Source organism: Cryptotermes secundus, unplaced genomic scaffold (assembly GCF_002891405.2).
Source record: "Cryptotermes secundus unplaced genomic scaffold, Csec_1.0 scaffold448, whole genome shotgun sequence".
In the NCBI taxonomy this organism is placed as follows: Eukaryota; Metazoa; Arthropoda; class Insecta; order Blattodea; family Kalotermitidae; genus Cryptotermes; species Cryptotermes secundus.
The window spans coordinates 539202-564396 of record NW_019731577.1 but is presented as its reverse complement, the minus strand read 5'-3'; the positions used below and the strand labels follow the sequence as shown (position 1 = coordinate 564396).

Genomic DNA, 25195 nt, shown 5'->3' with positions numbered 1-25195 from the left:
AAGTCTGACCCATTCAAGGATTGGTTTTCTGTGGTGAATTATCAGTAAGGAAGTCAGTGTCGGATTGTCTAATATTTCTTTATCAGTTAAAAAGTCAGTGTCAGACTGTCAATTTCTTTATATATCATTTTTATTTTGCGTCTTGGAAGACATATAAACCCACTGAGCCAGTATTACTTTGTGAGTAAAGGCATCTTCACCACTGCGACTTTTGGTATCAGTGTCGGGCTGGCACTCTTTTCAACTAGTATTATAATTACTTTGCATCACTATTTTGCAAATATTACCAACAGGTGAGAGTGTCGCTTTGTCAATCAACATAATTTATTCAATTTTGCTAGAAACCCCCCTCCCCCAAGATGATTCTTCAATTGCACAAGCCGAATGTCACGGTCAGTGGCGTTTCTCGGGGGAAGGCCAAATTTATCAGGGGGCCCAACTGAGTTGACTGGAGTTGAAAAAGTCACAACACTGGCCAACCAAAGGGAAACAAAGACGTCGTGTGTTTCGCTAAATAAGAAAAGCAGGAGCACCCTCTTCTATTGTAAAAAGTGTGATTTTGCTCTGTGTGAAGTGGACTGTTTCGAGAAGTGCCACGCGTGTCAGTGTGACTATCATAGTGAAGTGACCCAGTTCAAACTTGCCTACAGTAATATTATTGTATATAGAGTGGTTATATTTACAATATCACCAAGTCCGAAAGCTGAATATCACAAGGCAAATATCACGGTCAGTGGCGTTTCTCGGGGGACGCCAAGGTTACCTGGAGCCCAACTGAGTTGACTGGAGGTGAAACATTCACAACACTGGCCAACCAAAGGGAAACTAAGACATATTTGTTCTCAGAATAAGAAGCGCAGAAGCACGCTCTACTACTGTAAAAAGTGTGACGTTGCGCTGTGTGTGTTTGGCTGCTTCGAGACGTGGGTTGTGCTATGCATGTTGGACTGCTTCGAGAAGTAGTACATGCGCATCGAGTGTGAGTTATCGTAAACTGTGAAGTGACGCAGTTCAAACTCACGTACAGTCTGAACAAAATATTATTGTACGAGTATACAGTGTGATTATATTTACAATATCACCATGATTCAAGACTGAAGAAAAAACAATGGGTAAGTCCTTTGGAATTTCATAACATATATAATAAATATTATATTTTGCAATTCATGACAAAATAATCACAGTTAATTTTCATTTGTAAAAATTGCTCTTCTGTGTACATGTAGAAAAATTTATTGTCTTTCAGGTTGTTTTTAGTTTTTATTTCTATGTTGCATAGAACAGAAAATATGGATTTTTTCTGACGGTTTGCAAATTTAATTAATCAGGGTGATTTAAATAGCGGCCACAGGAGGCTCCCGGCAATTTAAAAGTCCATATGTTAAAGGTTAATATCTATATAGGGAACACCAAGTACATAGCAAGCTGTTGGATAAGGTAACTGACATAATAGGGATTATTGCAAGGTGAGATGCTTAAAAATGAAGGAAGGTGGACAATTAAAATAACTACTTTAAGTACATGAAATGAGGAAGAGACTATAATATGACAAAATATTAAAAGATTGTAAATTGACCTCTCACCTGTATTATCATACCAAAACATATTTGTTTTCAACTAGAAGACAGTGACAATCGTGCACTCTCCTGCCTCATAAATTTTGTCAAGTTCAATCAAAGTCCAGGAGAGACGCACATACTGTAAACAAGAGAACGTTCTGGAAGTTTTAGGCTGCTGTAATGTGTGACGTTATTAGAGACTTAAGGAGGAAGGAATATATACCCCCCCTTGGGCATTACAAGACACTTTTTTGATCATGACAGTCTACGATCCGTGAGGACAGATTGTCTGATAGAGGAAGTCGGTGGCTGCCCAGGCGTAGGCAGTGTGCAAAACTGTTGTGTTAACTCTACATTTTCCTGTAAGCATTGCATTTTAATAGTTGTACATTAAACCACCTAACTCTACCTCTGCTGTTCCTTGAAGCTATCCCATTTTGACTCCCAAGGGAACGGCTTGCCCTAGCCAACCTGACTTGCTACTGGGATATGACATCGATTCCAGGTGCGGGATACAACAGTTCAGAGAAAGCCCAACATCTTGGAGGTATATCTCGCCTCTGAACTATGTAACACTCGTACTACAGCCCAAGAGACCATACTCTTCATAGTCACCACCACAAGAATCTCAAATCCGAAACAAATACTTATTTCAAGTTACGTTAAGCAAGTTTAAATTAACGAGGTTTTACTGTTTGTTTACATACAGAACGTGCACTTACTTGCACACACATTCACATTTACAACATTATAAAATTTATGGACAGACAAAAAGAATTTACAAAGAAAGCATACAATGTGAAAAACCAAGTTCCTTTAACACAATACAGACATTTTGAATCACTACACCAAAGTATTTGATACAAGATCAAGCTTCTGCTGTAGAACTCCCAGCAGCAGCAGTTCAGCTCCCACAATGGGTTTACCTGCTTTCCTTAGCTTACACCACATGGATCTATCATCCAAGCAAGAGATGATGAAACTATTAATTGGCCAAGATTTGTTAGGTGCCTGGTTTATGAAAACACCACCGCAGCTTTCAATAATGCCTGCAAACACAAAAACATATGAAGAATTCACACCACTGATTCAGATAGCTGGAAGAGTAACAAGCTGTCATGTAAAAAGCAAAAGTACTTCATCCTTTATCTGTTGATGCTATACATATGAGAAAATATCCAGTCTCCCATACCCGTCACAGTAAAGTAAAAAAGTAAAAAAAGTAAAGCTGTCCCAGTAACAGGCCGTGAAGGCCCACAGGGTCATGAGACATTGAGGCTCCCACATTATCTAGACAATTGGCTCAAAGATGGCGGTAAGGTTGTTAGCCTTACGCATCGGCCGCGCTATACTCGCCAGGAAAATTATTTAATTAATTCCTGTTACTCATTTCTGTTAGAGACTGAGTCGACCCCAGGGCCATAGTGCGGCTGGAAGAATTAGGTCAAATGAAAAAATTCAATGATCTCATTGGGACTTGAACCCGCGACCTTCCAGCTTGTAGCACAGCCCCATAACCAACCATGCTACTGTGTGCCCCCTATACCTGTCACAGTACAACAGTTAATTATTCAATTATGTTTACATGAATGTTTTGTAGTTCTGAAATTCATCTTCCATTACCAGTGGCATGAGATAGTGTAAAATGAGAACATGTGGTGGAGCTGGAATATAAATGCTATCTGATAAATAATAAATGGCTAATTTCTAATCCTAAATATTCCTTCAATCATACATCAGATGTAACAGAAATTTACCATTACTATTTCACCCATAACATATCTACGTAGGTAAGTCAATAAGTAAGTTACAAATGGATATAGAACTTAAACAAATAAGAGTATTGATTTGAAAAATGCTTTTATTTCTCAACATAATCCCCCTGTACATTGAGGCACCTGTCCCATCGTTTCACAAGCCCCTGAAAACCGGCATCATAAAATTCTTTGGGCTGCTATCAGAACCAGGCGGTGATTTCCCTTTCCACAGCTTCATCGTCAGGAAAATGTTCATCAGAAAGATAATGTTTAAGAGGGCCGAACAAATGGAAGTCACATGACAGGTTAGGTTTTCACAAAGTTTGTGCACGATGGGTGCCGTGTGTGCTGACCCCACAACACAAAATGCAAAGAATGGGTCTGGCATTACAGCATCTCAATCGCTACCACGATGAAGGACACAATATGCTAGCCTGAACTGTCACAGGTGATAAGCCTTGCTCCAAGCGACTTCCATTTGTTCGGCCCTCTTAAAAACCATCTTTCAGCTGAACATTTTCCAGACGTTGAAGCTGTAGTAAGGGAAAGGGAAGTCACTGCCTGCTTCCGACAGCAGCCCAAAGAATTTTATGCTGCTGGTTTTCAGGGGCTTGCAAAACAATGGGACAGGTGCCTCAATGTACAGGGAGGTTATGTTGAGAAATAAAAGCATTTTGCAAATCAGTACTCTTATTTAAGTTCTATATCCATTTGTAACTCACTTATTGACTTACCCTCGTAACATTGTAATACTTCACCTTTCATCTCCGATGGGGAAGGTTTGACTTTTGGTGTGACATAAACACTGTAGCCAGCAAGTAGGTTAGTCCGAGACGCTGCTTCCAATGACTCCTGTAACCGGAACTTGAACTTGGACTCTGACTCATGGTCTTTTATCAGGAATTGCCACGGATCTGTCGACAAACATTTTAAGGTGTAACTTAAGCTTTACAGTAACTAGTCTTCAAACATCCTTCAAAAGGATGCAATTTTGACTGATTTCACATCTGCTCAATCATAATATATGTTTAGCACGACTGAAGTCTTTCACCCCCTCCCCCAACCACCACACATGCACGCATGCACATATTCAAATTTTTCATGTTCAGTAAGTTCTTATATGTACAGGTATAACCAAGTGTGCATTTGACAAATGTGTGCTGGACATGGGTTTAGTGAGTCCGGGACAAGTTTTGTCACATGATTATTAAACAAAACTGTTAAAGCACGTGATACATATTGTAATGTGTTTTGCTACTGAAGACAATGTTCAGATTGTTAATTGGTTTATTTAACAACCTACAAGTCGTAGCTACAATTAATTTTAACGGGTTTACACACTTTACAGACTTTACTCACAAATCTCTTCACACTATCCTCAGTAGTCTTCATGTATTTATAATGCAGGAGGTATACAAGTCTCACTAAATTACACACTCCCAATATAACTGTACTACAGCACACAATAGGTCTTCACTTGCTGACTTCTCAGTTATCGCGCACTATCACATAAAATCCTCTCACCACGCTTTCGGGTCTTCTTTCCGCGACTGCTGCTATATTTCAACTAACTGCTTAGGCATTCCAGTCTCCCTTATAAACCCTCAGTCGGACAGTGGAAAACCCACCTTGCTTCCCTGTTGCGTAATCACCGTGTTTACAGGCATTGCTGGACAACGCTGCCGAGAGTTGTTTATTGCTGTGTAGTAACTGCGATGCCCCCTATTACGTCACTGCAGGAAGTGCTGTTATGTCACCACGGGAGGCAACATAGTGTTTACCGAGCGTTGCATAATGATGGAAGGAGTGGGGGTATGTGACGTCACTCACAGGACTACAGAGTTCACATGACCCCTACTTCCTGTTGCGCCATCCACGTCACAATATAGTAACCACTGTGCTTTAAAGAGTTAGGACTTTTAAAGTACAACATACACTGTACCTAGGAAACAACCGGAGCGCTGACATTGTACTAGCCATTCAGGCGAGACAATTGGTTTCCCCTGACCCATGATGCAAAGGAATTTATACGTTCGCCGCACCTTGTCAGTGACAAGAACTGTGCAAGATTCAGGTAAATCCACCACACTGCCACCTACAACAACAACAACAACAAAATTTTGATGCAGTAATCCAGTACAGCTAACACCTGTATCTAATGGTTTCAGTAGCTCAGATTACATAGCATCAAATTGTAGGATTAATGGATGATAAACTGAAAAGCATGTCAAAGGAAGTAATCATGCCCAGCATTTGCCTGGAAGCAATGGGTAAGACCAAGAAAAACTTCAGTCAGGACAGTCAGTGTCCTCACCAAGATTAAAAAGGGCACCTCATGTACACAAGACAGAAACCCACCCTACTGCCTTTGAGCCTGAAGATGCAGGCAGCATGCACCAGTGAAGTTACTGCTTGAGCCAGCAAACACAGTCAGACATGAAACACAACTGAATGAAACAATTAAAAGAATAAAGAAAGTATTTATAATTAAATTAACATATATAAAATTATATGAGAAATGATACAAATACCATATCAAATAACCAGCTATACAAGAGACTCCATGTCACGATTCTGAGCCTAAGTGAAGATAGAAGATTTAAATGACTTAGCATTTGTATATCGCTTACATGATTCTGTGCTTTGTACATTCTGATTTACTTATCCTACCAATAGAAGCAATACATTATTAATTACCATACCTAACTGTCTGACAATGGATTCTTGCTTGGTGTCTGAGAATCCAGTGAAGAGCACTTGGTAAGTTGTTCCGCCTGCTACTTTACGTTGACTAGAACGTCGAGGAGTACTCACCCCACTGTTGTTACCATTCTGTAATAAAAACGTTCACTTCAAGTACAAACTAAATATTTCCACATACAGCCTTTGTTATTAATGCTCCTATTCATTTACAGTGAAGAAAATGAGTAACAAATCTGCAAAATATACTCGTATGCATCTCTATAAATTGTAAATAGAGAAATCTCTGTCTGCCAAAATAAATGGCCTCACATCCCATACAACCATACTGTTCATGCTCATTCCTGTTAGTGTAATCTGATGGGACTAATTCCAGTTGCATGTGCATACTTGAACATCCAGAAACACTACAACTGGCCTGCCTGCCAGACCATCCATCTTTTGGAGTGTACCAGTGGCCTGGGGTATTTCATGGCAAAGAAACAAATTACATACACCAAAGGAATCACAAAAGGTGTCTACATACACCCATCTAATGATAAATGGAAGAACTATATGCTCAAAGTACGTTATTTAAGAGAAATAAGTTTTGTAATGATGTGTTAAGAGTCTGATCTTGCATGCACAGGGCAGCCTGGGCAAAGCACCCATAAAATATCAACCATGGACAGAAGGGTGAAAGGGTTAAATATATTTTTATTTATAAAGGTAAAAAAGTATAAGAGGAAATATCTGAAAGGCGCTTACAGATTCCCACATTTTGAATAGGTGGAAGAACTACCCCTCCCAGTTATTGAATGTACATAGGATCAGTGATGTTAGGCAGACAGAAATCCTTACAGCTGAGCTGTTAGTACCTGATCCTAGCCCTTTTGACGTTGAAATTGCTATTGTAAAATTGAAAAGGAATAAATCGTTAGGCAGTGATCAAATTCTGGCAGAACTTATTCAAGCAGGAAGTGAAATATTACATTCTAAGATACATAACCTAATTAATTCTATTTGGAATAAGGAAAAATTGCCTGATCTGTGTAAGGAGTCTATTATTGTATCAGTCCACAAGAAGGGTGATAAAACTGACTGTAGTAATTATCGAGAAATATCACTGCTATCAACTTCATACAAAATTTTATCCAATATTCTTCTTTCACAGTTAAATCCATACATAGAAGAAATCATTGGGCATTATCAGTGTGGGTTTCCATGTAACAGATCAACTAATGATCAGATTTTTTGCATTTGTCAGTTACTAGAGAAAAATGGGAGTACAATGAGATGGCACATCAACCATTCATAGACTTCATGAAAGCCTATGACTCAGTTTGGAGGGAAGTACTGTACAAAATTCTGATAGAGTTTAGGGTACCCACGAAACTATGAGGTATATCCGGAAGTAAAGATACAAGTCCAGTAAAAATGAGAGGGATTTTTTTCCTGAAATGGCAGTGCTGCCATGTGAGATAGGAACCGTATGGCAGGGCAGAGTTCACTGGCCACGGACACGGCAATGTTGTGCTCACAGGGTGTGTTTAAAATGGCCATGTTAATTCAAAATCCCGCCAAATATGAGGTTTATGCAGTAATTTGATTTCTTCAAGTGAAAGAAGAAACTGCTGCTGAAATTCATTGTCAACTTGTTTCTGTTTATGGTGAAGATGTTATGAACAGGCAAAATGGCGGTGTGACTCTGAAGCAGGAAGAACTGATGTTCATGATGAAAGCCATCTGTTTTCACCAACGAAAACATTCATGCTGACAGACGTTTAACCATCGATGAACTTCATCAACAATGTCCAGAAGTGTCAAGAACTGTTCTCCATGGCTAAGAGAACAAGTGGGAGATTTCTAAGACGTTGGAATAAAAAACTCATTCCCAGGGTCACTAAGTGCATTGTGATCCATGGTTACTATGTTGAAAAGTAAATAAAGGCATGTTGTAAAAATGCCAGAAGTGAATCCAACAAAATGCTTTACAAGTATTTTCCAGACTTTTTATTTTACTTTTCTGATATCATTTGTAGTTATGATGATTAAAATGTGTTTAAACAAACCTTATAGTAAAGTCTGTATATGTAAACATTTGTCTGATAAATTTCCTATCTAGAATGGTCTAAAACAAGATGCTTTACTGCCACTCCTCTTCAACTTTGCTTTAGAATATGCCATTAGGAAGGTCCAGGGAAGCCAGGTGGGACTGAAATTAAATGGAACACATTAGTTGTTGGTCTATGCTGATGATGTGAATCTACTGGGTGATAATATAGATACCATAAAGAAAAACACAAAAACTTTAAAGTATATGTCACTGTCTTGTCAGCAAAATGCAGGCCAAAATCGTGATATAAAGACAGGTAACAGATGTTATGAAAATGTGGCACAGTTCAAATATTTGGGAACGATGATAACAAACCAAAACCTGATTGAGGAGGAAATTAAGAGGAGACTGAACTCGGGTAATGCTTGCTACCATTCAGTCCAGAACCTTTTGTCTTCTTGTCTGCTGTCCAAAAACATAAAAATCAGAATAGACAAAACTATAATTTTGCCTGTGGTTATCTATGGGTGTGAAACTTGGTCTCTGACATTAAGGGAGGAACAGAGACTGAGGGTGTTTGACAACAGGTTGCTGAGGAGAATATCTGGACCAAAGGGAGATGAAGTGACAGGAGGTTGGAGAAAACTGCATAATGAGGAGGTTCATAACTTGTACTCTTCTCCAAATATAATTAGAATGAATAAGTGGAGGAGGATGAGATGGCCAGGGCATGTAGCATGAATGGGGGCGAACAGGAATGCATATAGGATATTGGTGGGAAAGACAGAAGGAAAGAGACCAGTGGGACAACCAGGGCATAGGTGGGTGGACAATATTAAAATGGATTTTGGAGAGACAGAATGGGACGGTATGGATTGGACTGATGTGGCTCAGGACAGGAACCAGTGGAGGGCTCCTGTGAACACGGTAATGAACCTCTGGGTTTCATAAAATACTGGGAAGCTCTTGAGTAGCTGCACAGTTGCCAACTTCTCAAGAAGAGCTCAGCTCCATGAGTGAGTGAATAAAGGATATATACCTGTAATAAGCCATGGAAGCACATAGGGTTATGAGATGTTCAGGCTCCCACATTTTCTAGGCAAAGGCTCACAGATGGCTGTGAGAATGTCAGCCTTCTGTTCCAGTCACCCTTTGCCCCCAGGAAGATTCCTGGTACTCATTTCTATTAGAGCCTGAGTAAACCCCTGGGCCACAGTGAGGCTGGATGGATTAGGTCAACTGAAAAATCCAGCAGCCTCATCAGGACTTGAACCTGCAACATTCCAGCTTATTCTATTTGTACTTTATTTAATGCAGCTGTCCACAGCTCAGACTTCATATTACCAAATAATGTGAGTGACTAATGGCTTGGAATCCCGGGTGTGGTCAAGTGAGCTTTGTGGTGGACAAAGTGGCGTTTGGGAGGGTTTTCTCCAAGTACTTCGGTTTCCCCTGCCAATCTTCATTCCACCAAATTCTCCATCATGATAATCACCCAGAGCAGGCTACAACAGGCCAATCAGTGGCTCTGTGCCGAGTGGACCCACTCGGACTCCACCCCCCACTAAGCAAAACGGATTGGAAAAGATATGAAAGGAAGTGACTGTGGCATCATTTAACATATTATTTTGACGCTTTCGTGGAGACACTGGGGGGGGGAGAAGAGATCTGAATCAGACACCTCTCAAATGTAAGTCAGAATTATTGCTGCCTGAGTAAACTAGCTCAGCAAAACAGTCAAGTACTTATGTAGGATTAGAGTGCACTTCAGTTAAGCATTTAGTTTGTTTTTATACAGTTATCAGAGCCACAGAGATATTTCCTGTTACGTTAACAGACAATGGTGTCAGCATTACTCACCTTCTGAGAATTAAGTTGACTACTGCTCTGTGGTGTTCCTTTTCTTCGACTGGATCTTGTAAGTTTGGGTGTTGTGTCCTGGTCCTCAGATAAATTCATCTTACGTGATGTTGGTATTACAGATATGTCAGTTTCCTCAGCCATTGAGATCTTACTTGTTCTCTCTCTCTGACCAGGTTTTGCCTTGTGTTTTGTCATTTCCCCTACCTCTAATTTTTGAGGACTTGTTACTTTCCCTCTTGTTCTGCTTGTTCTAAGTTCAACTTTGACATTCTGGGTGCTGCTCTCGGATGGAGAAGAACATGGTTCATACAACCTCTTTCCAGACTTCGCTTGTTTTGGTGGTGAATGTTCAGAATCTTCCTCAGCACTTAGTTTTGTACGTTTCACACTTTGGTGTGTTCTGTTTGAAGTAGTTGATGATTGTAATATATTCAAATCCTTCAAGCAAGATGGACTGGTATTTGTAACTTCCATTCTACTTCTCACCCATCTCCTTGTATTTCCCTGAACAATACCTATACTAGAATTTGTCTTTGTGAGCACTGTTCTCTGTTTCTTGTTTTCTCTCTCTGCTGTACTACTGCTGGTAACAAAAGCAGAGTGTTCCTGCATCAAACACACACTTGCAGTTTGTGTCCCCTTTCTGCTTGAAGCTCTTGTACTGAATTCACTTACTCCTTCAAAACTTTCATCAGTATTTAACACACGCTTACTTGTTTTTGGACTGCATTTGTCAGTGCTGTTTCTTGGAGACTTATCAACTGGGAAAACTTTATTCTCTCTCTTAGAACGTTTGGAAGACAGTTCAGTGAAAATTTCTTCATTCTTCCGTTTCTGTACATTAGTCCTTACTTTTTTTCTATCATTCTGTCTTGTTGTTCTTTGTGGGGACTCAATCTTTGGTGGGTCAATCACAGATGTAACTGCATTATCTCCTTTACTCAGTCTTGCTGACTTACGTAAAGACACATTTTGCTGATGAGAAACAGAATTAGTTCCTCTAGTGTCTTTCGCTTCTTTACATATATCATTGCTGCTATCTTCAGAATTCTTCAGTAACTTCTTTGAAGGTGATTTGCTTGAAGACGTATTTCTTGACCTCATAGTTGTATCTGTACAAAGTTGGAGACTCTCATTAATCTCATTCTGAGAGTTACTGCTTGAACTTCCTCTGCTTCTGTTCTTTGGTTTCTCTTCTGGAGTCACACTTCCTTGACTGCAATCAGCTACTAAGCTGTCTCGGATTTTCCACGTCATTCGTCGTTGTCTTGGAGGACGGCTGTTAGTTTCAAAGGAATTTTTTCCATTTTCATTCTTGTTAATACTTCTTTCTCTTCTGCTTTTTCTTGCTTCATTATGACCATTATCTTCTGTTGATTTGGCCACGTGCCTCAATGACTTTCTTTCTCCTCTTTGTTCATCACACTGCTCTGAACTCAAATCTTGATCTTTCCTTTCAACTTTACTTCTTGAAGATCTCTCTGTTCTGCATCCCTCAAGTAACACTTTCACATTTATGTCCTGGAAATCAGTTGATGAAACTGTTTTTCTTTGCCCCTTACTTTTGGCTGCAATGATTTTTGATTTTCTTCCTTTACTAATATTTACATCATCTGAGCTCACTATAGCTTCATTTTCACTTTGCTGAAACTCCCCAGCAGATCCGTCAGTCCTGCTATGGGACGGTCCATCAGTTGCTTTATTTCTACTGCTATTTTGTACAGAATTTTTGTCAGAAAGTTTCCTTTGTTTGCTGGCCCTGACAGTAATATCTGATTTATTATTCTGAACAGTATCTTCAACAGGAAGTCTTCTTCTTCTTCTACTAGTGCTCCTTGTAGTGTCTGAGCTTCTACTGTCAATATTCAGTCTCTTTCTAACCTTGGCTCCCTTATTTGGCAAGTGATTATGCCTACCAACTTTAGGTGTTGTGTCTGGTTCCTCATCTTCACTAGGAATATGCTCCTCAGGCTTGAATGGAGATTTCTGTTCCTCAGACTCTTTCATAGCCTCCAACAGATCCTGTGTTAATGGCATTATAAGATCCTGCACGTCATTCAAGCTGTCCTTCATTGGCTCATCTGCAATTCTGTCAGCTTCCTCAAAAACTGACCTTTCATTTCCTAGAAGGGTTTGCTGATTAATGTCAGGGCATGATTTGGAATCATTTTCTTTTTGGATACTGGAATCTTTTGGTTCCAAGCCTTCACTGTCTGGTTCAGTTCTTATGCTAACTAAGGGAGTTTTCTCTGCTCGATCTGTATCTTTCATGTGATCAGAAGGTGTACTTGCTTGCAGTTCAGAATTCAAACTCTGTTCTCTGTTTTCAGTACTCTGATCCTGTGACAGAGGACTTGCTACAGCACTAATAATAAAAGAACTTGATAATTCTGATACACAGTTTTCACCAACAGACTGGTCACCAGACTCCTGCACCTTTGCTGCAACTATCAATGAGTCATTACAGTTGTCAATGCCTGGAGTGAGAGACACAACACTTGTTTTTTTACTACATGAACTACCTGCAGAAATTGGTTTTGTAGACACTTTCGCTGACTGTACTGGAATAGCAGTATCAACAGATTCTGCAGTCTGTGTCAATCCCTTCTTGTCTTCAGTACTGCTGACAAACGATGTCACAGTATCCTGTGGGAGTATCAACGATGCAGAAGGACGCTTATCTTCAATACAAATAACTTCACTCTCACGTACTTTGTGCACTGTTTCTTCAGATGAAATAGGTAAAGCAGATATCTGAACTGCACTAAGTTTATAAGAATTACTTTCCATTTTAATTTCATGCGAGTCTACTTTGAAAACATTTTCTGGGTCTGTTTCATCACCAGAATCATCATGAAGACTTAAGTGTGTATCATCCAGTATCTGTGATCCTGACATTTCAGTTTCCTGACCACACTCTTTTTGAGCATCTAATACATTAGATGGTTTCTTTGGGTATGAAATCACAGGCTCTCCACTACGATCTCTCTGATCACATGCGGCATTATCATCTGATACTTCTGACTCTTTCATTCCATATACAACATCATTTCCTTTCTGAAAATCCACTGTAGGAACACCTGGTTTCTTTGATTCTTCCATCCCACATTTCCCATCCCCTTTTCTCTGGGCTCTCATCACAGCACCATGTGCTTTCTCTGCTTGCTTCATACTGCTTTTCTGGGCACATACTGTGCTATCATCTGCTTGCAATGATTTTGCCATTAAAGTTTCTCCTTGATCATCCCTGCATGACAATTTCTGGCTCTCTGATTCTGCAGGCTCAGGTTCTCTCCGTTCATTTGTGTGAGAAGTTTCTTTCTCCTCTGATTCCACCTTTTTATGATTTTCATCAGCATCCTTCTCAACATTCACAATTTTATCTTCTGAAGCCTTTGACTGTTTCAGTTCTGATGTCTCACCATCATCACTTGACATAGCATCTCTTTCAGTTCTGGCGATTTCACCAAAATGCACTTTTGGTGTTATCAAAGCAGTGTTCTTATTGTCTTGTATTGGAAAATTTTGGTTTAATTCTACTGCTTTGGATTTGTTTACATAATACCCTTTGGCCTTTGGCATTACACTACATGATCCTCTTGATGCTGATCTCTCTCTTTCCTGAAGTTCAGTGATTTTGTTTTCAGGAAAATTTACGTTTTGTGCTGAACCACTGCAGATATTATCTATGTCAGCATTATCACATGGATCTATGGGATATTCAAAATTATCTTCATCTACAGTTCCAGTTGAACTATGTAACTTTTTAACTTCACGATCATCCATGATTGCCTGTATATCTGCTGTATTGCTGCCTGAGGAATGTTTAGAAGTCTCTGTAAAATTATTTTTGATGGCATTTTCCGCAATTTGAGTCGCTGCTTCAAAAATACTGTCACTGTCATCAAGCTCTGCATCTGTCTTGTCTTCTGCTGATGAGGAAGTGAAGGGTTTAGTAAAATCTTTACTACTTTTATTTGGAGTTTCCACAATTTGAGTTGCTGCTTCATAAATATTATCATCAACATCATGGTCTGCATTTAGCTTCACATCAACTGGGGAAGGAGCTAAGGGTTCAGTTGAATCTTCACTACTTCTATTTGGAGTTTCCATTATTTGAGTCTCAGCTTCAAAAATAAAGTCATCATTACCATGCTCCGCATCTGTCTTCTCTTCTGCTGATGTGGAAGTGAAGGGTTTAGTAAAATCTTTACTACTTTTATTTGGAGTTTCCACAATTTGAGTTGCTGCTTCATAAATATTATCATCAACATCATGGTCTGCATTTAGCTTCTCATCAACTGGGAAAGGAGCTAAGGGTTCAGTAGAATCTCTACTACTTTTATTTGGAGTTTCCACAATTTGAGTTGATGCTTCATAAATATTATCATCAGCATCATGGTCTGCACTTAGCTTCTCATCAACTGGGGAAGGAGCTAAGGGTTCACTTGAATCTTTACTACTTTTATTTGGAGCTTCCACAATTTGAGTCGATGCTTCATAAATATTATCATCAGCATCATGGTCTGCACTTAGCTTCTCATCAACTGGGGAAGGAGCTAAGGGTTCACTTGAATCTTTACTACTTCTGTTTGCAGTTTCCATGATTTGAGTTTCAGCTTCAAAAATAAAGTCATCATTATCATGCTCTGCATCTGTTTTGTCTTCTACTGGGGAAGAAGTGAGGGGTTTAGTAAAATCTTTACCACTATTATTTGGAGTCCCCACAATTTGAGTCGCAGCTTCATAAATATTGTCATCATCATCATCATCAAAGTGGTCTGCATTTAGCTTTTCTTCAACTGGAGATAGAGTGAGGGATTTAGTAAAATCCCCACTACCTTTATTTGCAGATTCCACAATTTGAGTCGCCGCTTCAGAAATGCTGTCATCATCACCATGGTCATTATCTGCAAAAGCAGAGTTTAACTGTGCAGGTACCTTCACACTGTTGCTGCTGCTGACTGCTGTTATGTCTGTTGTCTTTTTTCTTGAAGCTGCAGGAGGCTTTCTAAAGTCTCTGTTTCTATTTGCAGGAAATAATAATTGAGTTGGAGCCATAAAGACTTCATCATCACTATCATTATCATCTTTACATTCAACGGATAACTGTGTCTGCGCTTTTTCTTTCTCGGAACAAATGACTGCTGGTTTGTTGGTAACTGTGAGGGATACGTCTTGCTTTGAAGAATCCTGATATTCTTCCAATTCTCTATTAATCTTATTTTCATAGTCTATGACTTTATTTTGTTTTTCAATATTTCTGTCTTGAGTTGCAGCATTTCCTGGATGAGTGGGTGACTGTGTCTTTGTTTTTATATTTTCACTGTTAATGGAAATTGATGTTTCAGAAGAATCTTTCCTTGAAGATGGTCCAGAGAGTTTTGAAATAGTTTTGCTATTGCTTACTGGAGGTAAAATAATTTGACTCTTGGCTTCTGAATCTTTCTCATATCCAGAATCATGACACAGCTGTAGAGAGAGTCTTAAATCTTTTTTACTGCCATGCAGTTGTTCCTGATTTTCAATGGCAACCTCTACAGTACTGTCTGCATCCATTTCGTCCCCAGAATCATTAGACAGTTTTGCAGTTTCCTTATTACCAGCTGTTGCACATTTCACAGTATCTTTTGTTTTCACCTGAAATATTTCTGATATATTCACTGAACCATTCTGGGCTTGATATGATTCTGATTTATCTGATATACATTTTTCAGACGCCTTGCTTGCTGAAAGCATCTTCTCAGATTTAAGTTGCTTAACTGTGAATTGTTTTGACAAACTTACTAAAGCAGTTTGGGGGTCATCACAATTTGTGATATTTGATTTACTCTTATTTTCCTGATGTACTTCATTAAATTGTTCAGTCATTTTATTAGTTTTAAAAGCTCCCTCTTTAGGGTCACTTATCTGTGTTACTTGAAAAGCAAACAAATCATCATCTCCATCTAACATAGAACGATCAAAGCTATCTTCATTGTAACTAACATTGAGTGAAACTTTTGTGTCTGCAGAACTTTTTCTCTCCCTCGCTCTAGCTGGTTGTTCTGTTTGTTGGCCATCTTGGTCTGATAAAGACACTTGAGCCATCTGACTTTCAAAACAAACTGCTTTCCTTTGTGTTAAGTTCTCTAAGTCTTTATTGTCTGCCTTTTCTTGTACCGACTTTCTATTATCAGCATCCTCATGAGAGCTCAGACTAGCATCATCATATACGTATTCCTCAGTTCGCTCACTACAGACACTAACTGCATCTGTTTTATCCATCAACGATGTTTCATCTCTTTCTCCTAGTAAGCACGGTGCAGGAGCATTGTAAAGTTCATCATCATGTTTCCTGCATGAATTATCCATGTGCTTAGCAGCCTGATGATCTGTTGTATGCTGCCTATTAACATTACGGACTTTGACATTTTCTTGTTTAATCAAAATGATGCTTTTTGGAACTACTTTCACTTTACTTACTACATCAACTTTGATTTCTTTATTGGGAATGTCAGTGTCTGGTCTTAGAGTGAAATCTTCTTTCTTTGGATCACTTGCACCGAATGATTTAACTGGAACTGTCAAAGAGGATTCCTCACACTGTGTCTCTGCTTCAAATATATCTTCTTCCTCATTTGGTGCACTTGCACAAATCTTGTCTCCATGAGACACACTGCCCACATGTAACTTATTCACACCCAAACAGTCCACATCACACTGAGTCTCAGCTTCAGACATATTGTCATCATCAGTGGCCTGTTTTACTTCTGGATGATCCTTTGATTCCTCTGCCCTTCCTATCAGCACTCCTCCTATGTTATCATTTCTCAACATATCCGATTTGCTCGTTTTGGTGAAACCAAAAGAACTGTCTATATCTGATGAAGAGCATGGTGATTCTGCAACAGCGACAACACTTTTCTGTTTTGCACAAGACAGAGCTGGTGTTTCTGGAACTATGACTGTATCTGAAATAAGAAAATAAATCCATTTAATCACACAAAAATTTAAATCTCATGTACAGGGGTCAAAAAGCTTTAGAATATCTTGCAGCCAACAACATACTTCAGCTGTCAGAAAATGGTGAATCAACATTTCCCGTCAGAACGCTGTGGCTCACACTGACAACTGGCATCAACCCTTCAGTGCTGTAGTTCGCGCATGGCATGCCAGTGGCTTCTGTCACATGTTGCCAAAATCTGTACCTGGCACACGTCCAGCACTAAGTTTCGGCTCGTATTTTGAATCGTTGTTTTTCATGTAAGGCAATTCTTTTGGTATGAAATTAAAGAGGAAATTTCAGGCTATCATTTTGTATATTCATTCTCCCACTTTTAACTTCTTGCGGGAGTTGTAACACATTTGAATTCTCTGAAAAAGTTTTCTACTTCAACACTTGGTATGCTTGTTACCATAAAAACCTACCCCTGCTTTGGGGAATTCTCAGGAACTAAATATGTCAGATCAATACTGTGTGCTGTCCTGTATGCTGGCCGAATGAAAAGTCGATTCTCTTGAGGCATATTCTGACCAGTGCTGCTTCTAGATTGGAATTTGTACCCATGAGAAAACATATGGACAATCTATGACTTTGAGACATCATGTTGACTCTAAGAAGTGTGTTATGACTGCCATGTAGCAATCCATAAACAGTTCAGTATATGAATGGTACTACTGTAATTCCCCTTTGTTCTTTAAATACACACCGTGCAGTCTGGTTTTAGCTGCCAAGGCCAGTTACGAGCACCGAAGTGACCAGCTGTGTTGTGTTATGACCAGTGGAGAATATATTTACTTCAAACTGAATGAGAAAAAGTTTTGCCAGATTCGGAATTAGACACTGAGAATAGATGTTTCTGCTTTTCTTGATTCTGTGGTAAATAAGAGAATCAAGAATAACACAAACATCCATTGGGAGAATATGCAAAACTATAAGGGACAAAAAGAAAATTTCTGAATGCGATGATAATATGTAGGAATAACACCAGGAAATGAATGGATCAATTGCCAATCAGAATTCAGTTAACTGAGGGACTGTGAAGAAAGCAGTATTCTGGGATTTGGCACCGTGTATATGTGGTGTTAAAAGCAGACTGTCTGCTTTTACCGGTTCTCACGGTCTTTTAGCTTGCAGATTTCTTATATTTTTTCTTCTACCCTGAAGATGGAGGCGATACGTTCCTCCGAAACGTCGGTTAACACCACATATACACGGTGCCAAATCCCAGAAGACTGCTTTCTTCATAGTCACCGCCGTGAAAGCCTCAAATCTTACAATTGAGGGACTCTCTGTGAAATATGCTAATGCTGTAGAACATAAAGTGCCAGGTCGACATTCGTCACACAAAACACTCCCCGTCTGAGAGAAAGAAATTTTATAAGCAAGATTCCACCAATTGTGAAGAAATCAAAACCACAGAAACGGCATGCTGTGTGTCAAAAACTGTGTGCTGGTATGACATGTGTGACATGGGACTCTGTGTGGAATGTTTTCAAGACTAATTTACCCAGCTGAATTTCTAAGATAATATATATATATATATATGTGTGTGTGTGTGTGTATTCCTAATTTTTATAGGTGTACTGTGCCAAAAAAATATTTTTAAAACAGCTTGGATCAATACACCAATCCTATATATTTCTGAACGTAGTGTGAAAATTACAAAAACAAAACTCCAGTTTTTCCCAATTTATTACACTTTAAGTGAAATGTTGCATTTACTGTTTTAAATGTTTTGATACCCTTCATCCCAAGGAGTGAGTATGAATTAAATGTCCTGCGTCATTGAAGTGTTAAACATCAGCTTGCCTGGCACAAAATAATGGCAAGTCTTGAATTTAAAAGAAACGTGGATTATTATGATTTTCTACTGCCATTTCTTCTATGCCACAAATGACTGGGTGACAAAAGGCCAACTCTCAAAGGACAAGTAGGCTCAGTCCACCTGAGTGGAAACCCCCTTTCCTGGCAAAGGCTCCCAAGACTGTAGATACCTCAGCTTCCATATTCACTGTCTCACAGCAACCTCTTTACAGAAACCACCACCTCCAACAATGTCCCTAAGTGTTATGGCAGCCATAACCTAGCAATGGGCCAGGTACTGTCACATGTTTACCCAGCCGTTGCCTAACATTGGCTACCTTTTTCATTCATCCTCTCAGAATACTGTACATCCTACAAATGCAACAAAAAGTACAAACCAGTTCACACTGTTTAAGCATACATAAATCCTCTGTATTTGAATATCACATTAATCCACCCAGAAATGCTGAAAGGTTCACCTTCGACCACTGAATTGTTGACAGTAAGCATAGATTCAGATCCTGTTTCAGAACCACTATCACTGTCCCCTTCCACATTATCAGAGAGTCTCTGATATACAGCTGAGACATCTGCTAGGTGTAGTTTGGCACCATCTGGCAGCTGGTAACGAACATGAGGTTGTAGTATCATCTGTGAAAAGAACAAATGTTGTGAGATTTGAGGTTTCATGGCAGTGACTACAGGGATGTGATGACATGCAGTCAGGTGGATCTTTTGGATGAATATGCTGCTTCCATTTTCACGGAAAACCTCAATTACCACTACACAGTGTCACGCCCCAGAAGACAGCAATCTTCAAAACCAATGTTAACAGTTGATAAGCAAAACTCCCATGGAAGAAGGAGCAGTGTATCTGAACACTAAACTCAGGATATTCTGAAATGCAGGTAATTTAATGCTGAAATTATTGGCCTGAGATCAATGAAACTGAGCATTAAATGGGGAAAAATGAAGAACATTAAATGGTGACTCCACTGTGCATGAGATCTGAGGTCACCATGGTTTTCAAAATATGATATTTGTACCATCACATAATAACTGAGTTCTACTGTAGAATCATACTGTCATCAATTAAGTGTGACTAAAGATGAAATTAAGTATCTTCAGAACTATTGTTAGTGTACACTGCCTGATAATGGCTTTATAGGCTGGAACATGTAGCACACTGTCATGCCACTAGGACCAATAAACTCATTATACATAGTAAATGTGAATGAGATTTGGGTAATTGCTTTGTTAATTGTTGTGCTGAGATGGAAAAAACAAGAACAAAGTACAAGTTAACACAACAGGATACACTGCTTGAAGATGATGTCATATAGTTTGTTACACACAAACCAGGTTCCTCAAAATTACACAGCATCACATCCCACAAGACTGAGATCTAAAGAGCCATATTGTTGGATCTGAGAATCTAACAGCAGTGACTATGAAGAGTTCTACCATCTGAGATACTGCCTGCTTCATGCTGGTTTCTTGCTTGGCTTACTTTTTAATCCTGACGGTGGAGATGATATATTCCTCCAAAATGTCAGTTGACTGGACTACGTGGCATTATATCCCACAATAGGGCCGCACCATAGCTGAAGCGGTTAGTCGGTGGCTTCCCACCACGGCGGCCCAGGTTCGATCCTGGGTCTGGTCAAGTGGGATTTGTGGTGGACAAAGTGGCACTGGGGCAGGTTTTCTCCGAGTACTTCGGTTTCCCCTGCCAATCTTCATTCCACCAACTGCTCCACAGTCACCCTCACCTATCATCTGGGGCTGGTACAATAGGCCAGAAGTGGCCGCAGTACAAGGGACTTAGTCCTACCCCAATAGCAATAAAAAAAATAATATCCCACAAAACAGAACTCCTTTAAAGAATCACCTTGAATCTTATGTCTTACACTGCATCTATAACACACATTGTCACCCGAGTACTGGTGTGTACTATGTCTCTCAACACCAATTTTTGGAAGACTGTGTTTGATGTTAGGGAACTGGTCACAGTTTAAATGTGACTTAGAACAAAACACCTTATGAAATCTCATACCTGCACATACAGCAAACCTATGAAAGTATGTGGAGAGCAAGTAATGTAATACAAAGAATCACAAAAGTGTATTATTTCATTTTCATCCAAGTGTGGAGATGTAAGACACTCCTATACTCACATGATATGTCAGAGTCATTCCACATGCAAACTCATAGGAAAACTATCTTAAAAGGGAAAAAATGTACCTTGCCAAGGCGCGTCTTGTTTCGGCTGCCAAGATCATAAATTAGATGATTATCTTCATCAATAATTTCAATAACAGCATGCTCCTTGGACAATGCCTGAAAAAATAAACACAACAAGGCTACGTAAGATTTGACATTCTCACAGCAGTGGTTATGAAGAGTTCTATCTTCTGCAATATGACAAACTGTAGTCTGCTAAAAGTCACCAACGTTTTAGAGGAACATGTCACCTCCATCTTTAGGGTCAAAGAATAAGCCAAGGTTTTACTTTGGCTCTGCTTGCAGCCTGCTTTCATGCTGGTTTCCTGCTTGCGTTAACTTTCAATCCTGAAGACAGATGAGACATACTTCTCCAAAACACTGGCTAACTTTCAGTGGAGTACACAGTTTATATCCCAGAAGATAAGACTCTTGAAAACAAGCTGATTTCAGACAACTACACGTGTACGAGGGTTGGAATTTTAATAGTGGCAACTACTTATTTACAACTGATACAAAATAGATGCATGTTTCGAAGTTTTACTGTCCTTCAATGTAGTCACCAGCATTGTGTACAACCTGTTGCCAGCGATGTGGAAGTCGTAGGATACCTTTAGCAGCGCCTGTTGTGTTGATAGTTCGAATGGAGCGGTCTACTGCCTGAAGAATCTCTGGAACAGTTCTGACGCGAATGCCACAAAGTGGTTCCTTCATCTTAGGAATCTAGTGGAAGTCACAAGGGCTTAAGTCCAAGGAGTATGGTGGATCGTACAGCACTTCCCAACCCCATTGATCGAACAAATCAGCCACAGCTTGCGCTGCATGCGGCCGAGCATTGTCCTGCAAAATGATGGGTGGGTTCTGCAAAAAGTGTCGCCGCTTCTTTCTCCAAGCTGGTCGCAGGTTGTGTTCCAAAAATGAACAGTAATACTGCACACAGACGGTCTGCTGTCGGGGAACGGTATGTGTTAGGATAAGACCATCACAGGTGTACACGAGAATCACCATAACTTTCACACTGCTGGGATTCTGACGAGCTTTTGATTTTCGTGGTGACCTGTAATGATGCCATTGCCACTATTAAAGTTCCAACCCTCGCATCTTGCACATGTACATGGCACAAGCACACCGTGGCTCAAGTGGTAATGCTTCTCACATGTTTTCAGGTATTGCCTGGTTTAAATCCCAGCTGGAACTTTGGCCATTCTGACTGAGATTTTTCATGGTCTTCCTCGGCCCTTTCAAGCAATGCCAGGACAGTACCTCAAACTAAGCCACAGGCACACTTCCTTCTGTATCATTTATAACTCACATTCCATGACCATCCCACCAACTGATGGCATGTAGTCTATGCTAATGCCATTAAATACGAAGTAAAGATACAGATATCCCTGTGCTTAATTAAGCACAGTGCTGTGGCATATGGGGATGTGGGGAATGTAGGCATAGCTACACACATACTTAACCTCTGTACTAAAGAGGAGGCACACAATAGCACAGTCGCTTGAGGCACTGTGCTACAAGATGGAAGATTTCTGGTTTGATTCCAGACATCACTGGATTTTTCAGTTGACCTAATCCTTCCAGCTGCACTATGGCCTTGGAGTCGACTCAGCCTCTAACAGAAATGAGTACCAGGAACCTTCCTGGGGGTAAAGGGCAGTTGGCCAAAGTTTAAGGTTGACAATCTCACTGCCATCTGTGAGCCAATTGTCTAGAAAATGTAGGAGCCTTCGACATCTCACAACCCTATGGGCCTCCATGGCCTGTTACAGGGATAGCTTTACCTTTCATTTTCTAGAGAGAAGTGGTGAGCTTCACTGCTGGGAAAGAGCCCCAGTACCTACTGGATAGAGAACTAGGTGGGCCCTAGAGATGGTCTAGATGCTGTAGCAGAAAAATATCTTGTCCCTAACAGGAGTTACACTCCAGCTGCTTGATTGTCCCACCCATAGTCTAGTCACATCAACTGAGTTATCCCAGAACCACAAATTAGCAGACAGCCCCAGCTCATGGGGAGCACTGTCTGCTGTCAGTATCCTCCTCAAGGACTAGTGCCTGATTGTCGAGATAAATGACCAAATGACATGATGAAATATGCTGGTGGACAGTAAGATCCTGCTATGGCCACAGGTCAAACGGTGGGGGTTAGATGAAGTGTAGTCCCTGGTCCTCCAGGATGGGGGTTGCCCATGGGGCTAATAACCACACCTTGGAGAAATGTACTGTTACAAAACCTCCAGAGCCTATGGAAAAGGACCGTGGAGGAGGCCAAGACTGAAATAGTGCTGTAGAATCAGTAAAGAGGAAGCTGCCAGTATAGGAAATAAGCAAGGTTACCAAACACGCCATCACAAATGTCTACAGGGACTTAACTGGAGAATGGAGGAACTACTACTGTTTAGTAAGGTTAACCATACAAAAATAATTTTTATGCCATACTCCAGGTACTGATAATTCAATTATGTTCAACATTGTTACCACACTGAAAAAATAACAGGTTTCAAGAACCTCTTCTAAATAAGCATTTTTCATGAAAATGACTGCTGACATCAGAAACAAATCCACCTACAGGCAGAATTAGTACTACCTGCAACTAGCACATGCAGTGCTCTACTGGTGCACTGTCATCTCAGGCAGCATCATAACAATTTTATTGCACAGATTACTGTCATTACTTAGTTTATGAGCTGCAGGCACTACTGCATGAAGAACAGATTACACACATCATACATGCAGTTAATAATTCATATTAATTAACATGAAGATTTTTATAGTGTATATAAAATTTTCATTTTCCAGCAATAAAAATCAACCCTATGAGAAAAATAACCAATCAGATGCTCAAATTAATGTTATGTCTGATCAGTGGAGACAGAAAAAAGGACCACCATCAAGTATTTTCAATGACCCATCTTCATGTCCAGTCACTTCAATATAAAAGAAATGCCACCAGGCATCACACCATCAACATGGACATGTCAGATAACGTAATTTTTCAGGTGCAAGTTACACTGGTGCTGATTAATGTCAGCCATTCAGCATTTGAATTTGAAAATTTTGGCTAGGCACTTCTCTGATAAAATTAAAAATAACATAACAGCTTTTCATGTTATTTCCATGGACTACAGAACCTCATAACCAATTTTGTGAAATTTCTTATCATATTATTTCACTACATACATCAAAAGTTGCATGTGTTGACAATTCAAACCTCTATACAAGAAGGTAAATATAGCATGTAAACAAAACAGAGCAAAACAGTAAATTCTGAATCACCTGTTATTATACAAGCAAAATACACAACAGCAACACATGGCTTAAGTGAAATGCATGTTGCTTACTGCAACGAAGAGAAATGCAAACCAGATTTTGCTGGGTGTGAAGTTCTCACAGCTGGAACTATGAAAAGTACTGTGTTCTTCAATGTGAAACTGTGTAAACTGGTAGAAGTTTACGTTTCGGAGCAAACCTTGAGGATCCATAAGAGCCAAGTAATTTCTTGATAGCTGAGCAACTATTAGCTTCTCAAGAGGGCACTGCTCCACTGAGTTTGTAATGAACAGGAGTACATAATCTATATAATTAACAGGGTCCTAAGTGCAAACTTCGTTGCTTTAAGATTCACAGATCACTAAGCAACTCTGAATCCTGTACACATCTTAGTGATCACTTACTTGGCTTACTCTTAAACCCTGAAGATGGACACAGTCCTTTCATCAAGAACGTTGGTGAACTTCTACCAGACTATAAGGTGTCACATTACTTAAGGAAGTAATTTTCATAGGCAATTGTGTGAGAAGCCCGGAATACAATATACTTTCTTAGGCCAAATTATGTGACCAATTTACCAATTTTCAGTTTAATTATAAAGGAATGTGAAAGTAGGTAGCAGAGAGAAATCTAATTATATTTATGTCTCAAAACTGCACCATACTTGTTTATGTTCTTGAAAAGCTGACAACAGCATCTGTAATGTAAACAACTCATTATATTTGCACTGTGCCATCTCATAATTTAAATGCCTTAAAGACATGACAAAAACAATATCAGATTCCTAAATGAGTGAAGCAGTTTCTACATGTTCACTGCATGCCTGTGGACCCATAAGACGCTGAAATTTAATCAATTTCCAAGAAAATGTATGTTCCCCCCCCCCAAATTACCATTGGAGCTCTCATGGTACTGGATATTAAGATTACAGTCTTCTGAAACACAACACTGCATAGTCTGGTAGATATGTAGCAACATTTTGCAGGAATCTGCTGGG

The 25195-nt window shown here is 39.6% G+C and overlaps 1 protein-coding gene across 2 annotated transcripts in view; it reads right to left on the bottom strand.

The window, feature by feature from the left end:
- Positions 1 to 1338: 1338 nt before the first annotated feature.
- Positions 1339 to 25195, bottom strand: part of LOC111867156 — a 76045-nt gene continuing 52188 nt past the window's right edge. Inside the window, exons 4-10 of one of the 2 annotated variants that reach the window (XM_023856742.2) lie at positions 20947 to 21042; positions 19182 to 19353; positions 9912 to 16867; positions 6019 to 6148; positions 5259 to 5411; positions 4075 to 4230; positions 1339 to 2608 (exon numbers count right to left, since the gene is read on the bottom strand). In XM_023856742.2, the coding sequence (XP_023712510.1) occupies positions 2403 to 2608; positions 4075 to 4230; positions 5259 to 5411; positions 6019 to 6148; positions 9912 to 16867; positions 19182 to 19353; positions 20947 to 21042 (7869 nt within the window). In that variant the 3' untranslated portion in view covers positions 1339 to 2402. The remainder of the gene's footprint in view (positions 2609 to 4074; positions 4231 to 5258; positions 5412 to 6018; positions 6149 to 9911; positions 16868 to 19181; positions 19354 to 20946; positions 21043 to 25195) is intronic. The other variant, XM_023856743.2, reaches the window with a different exon arrangement.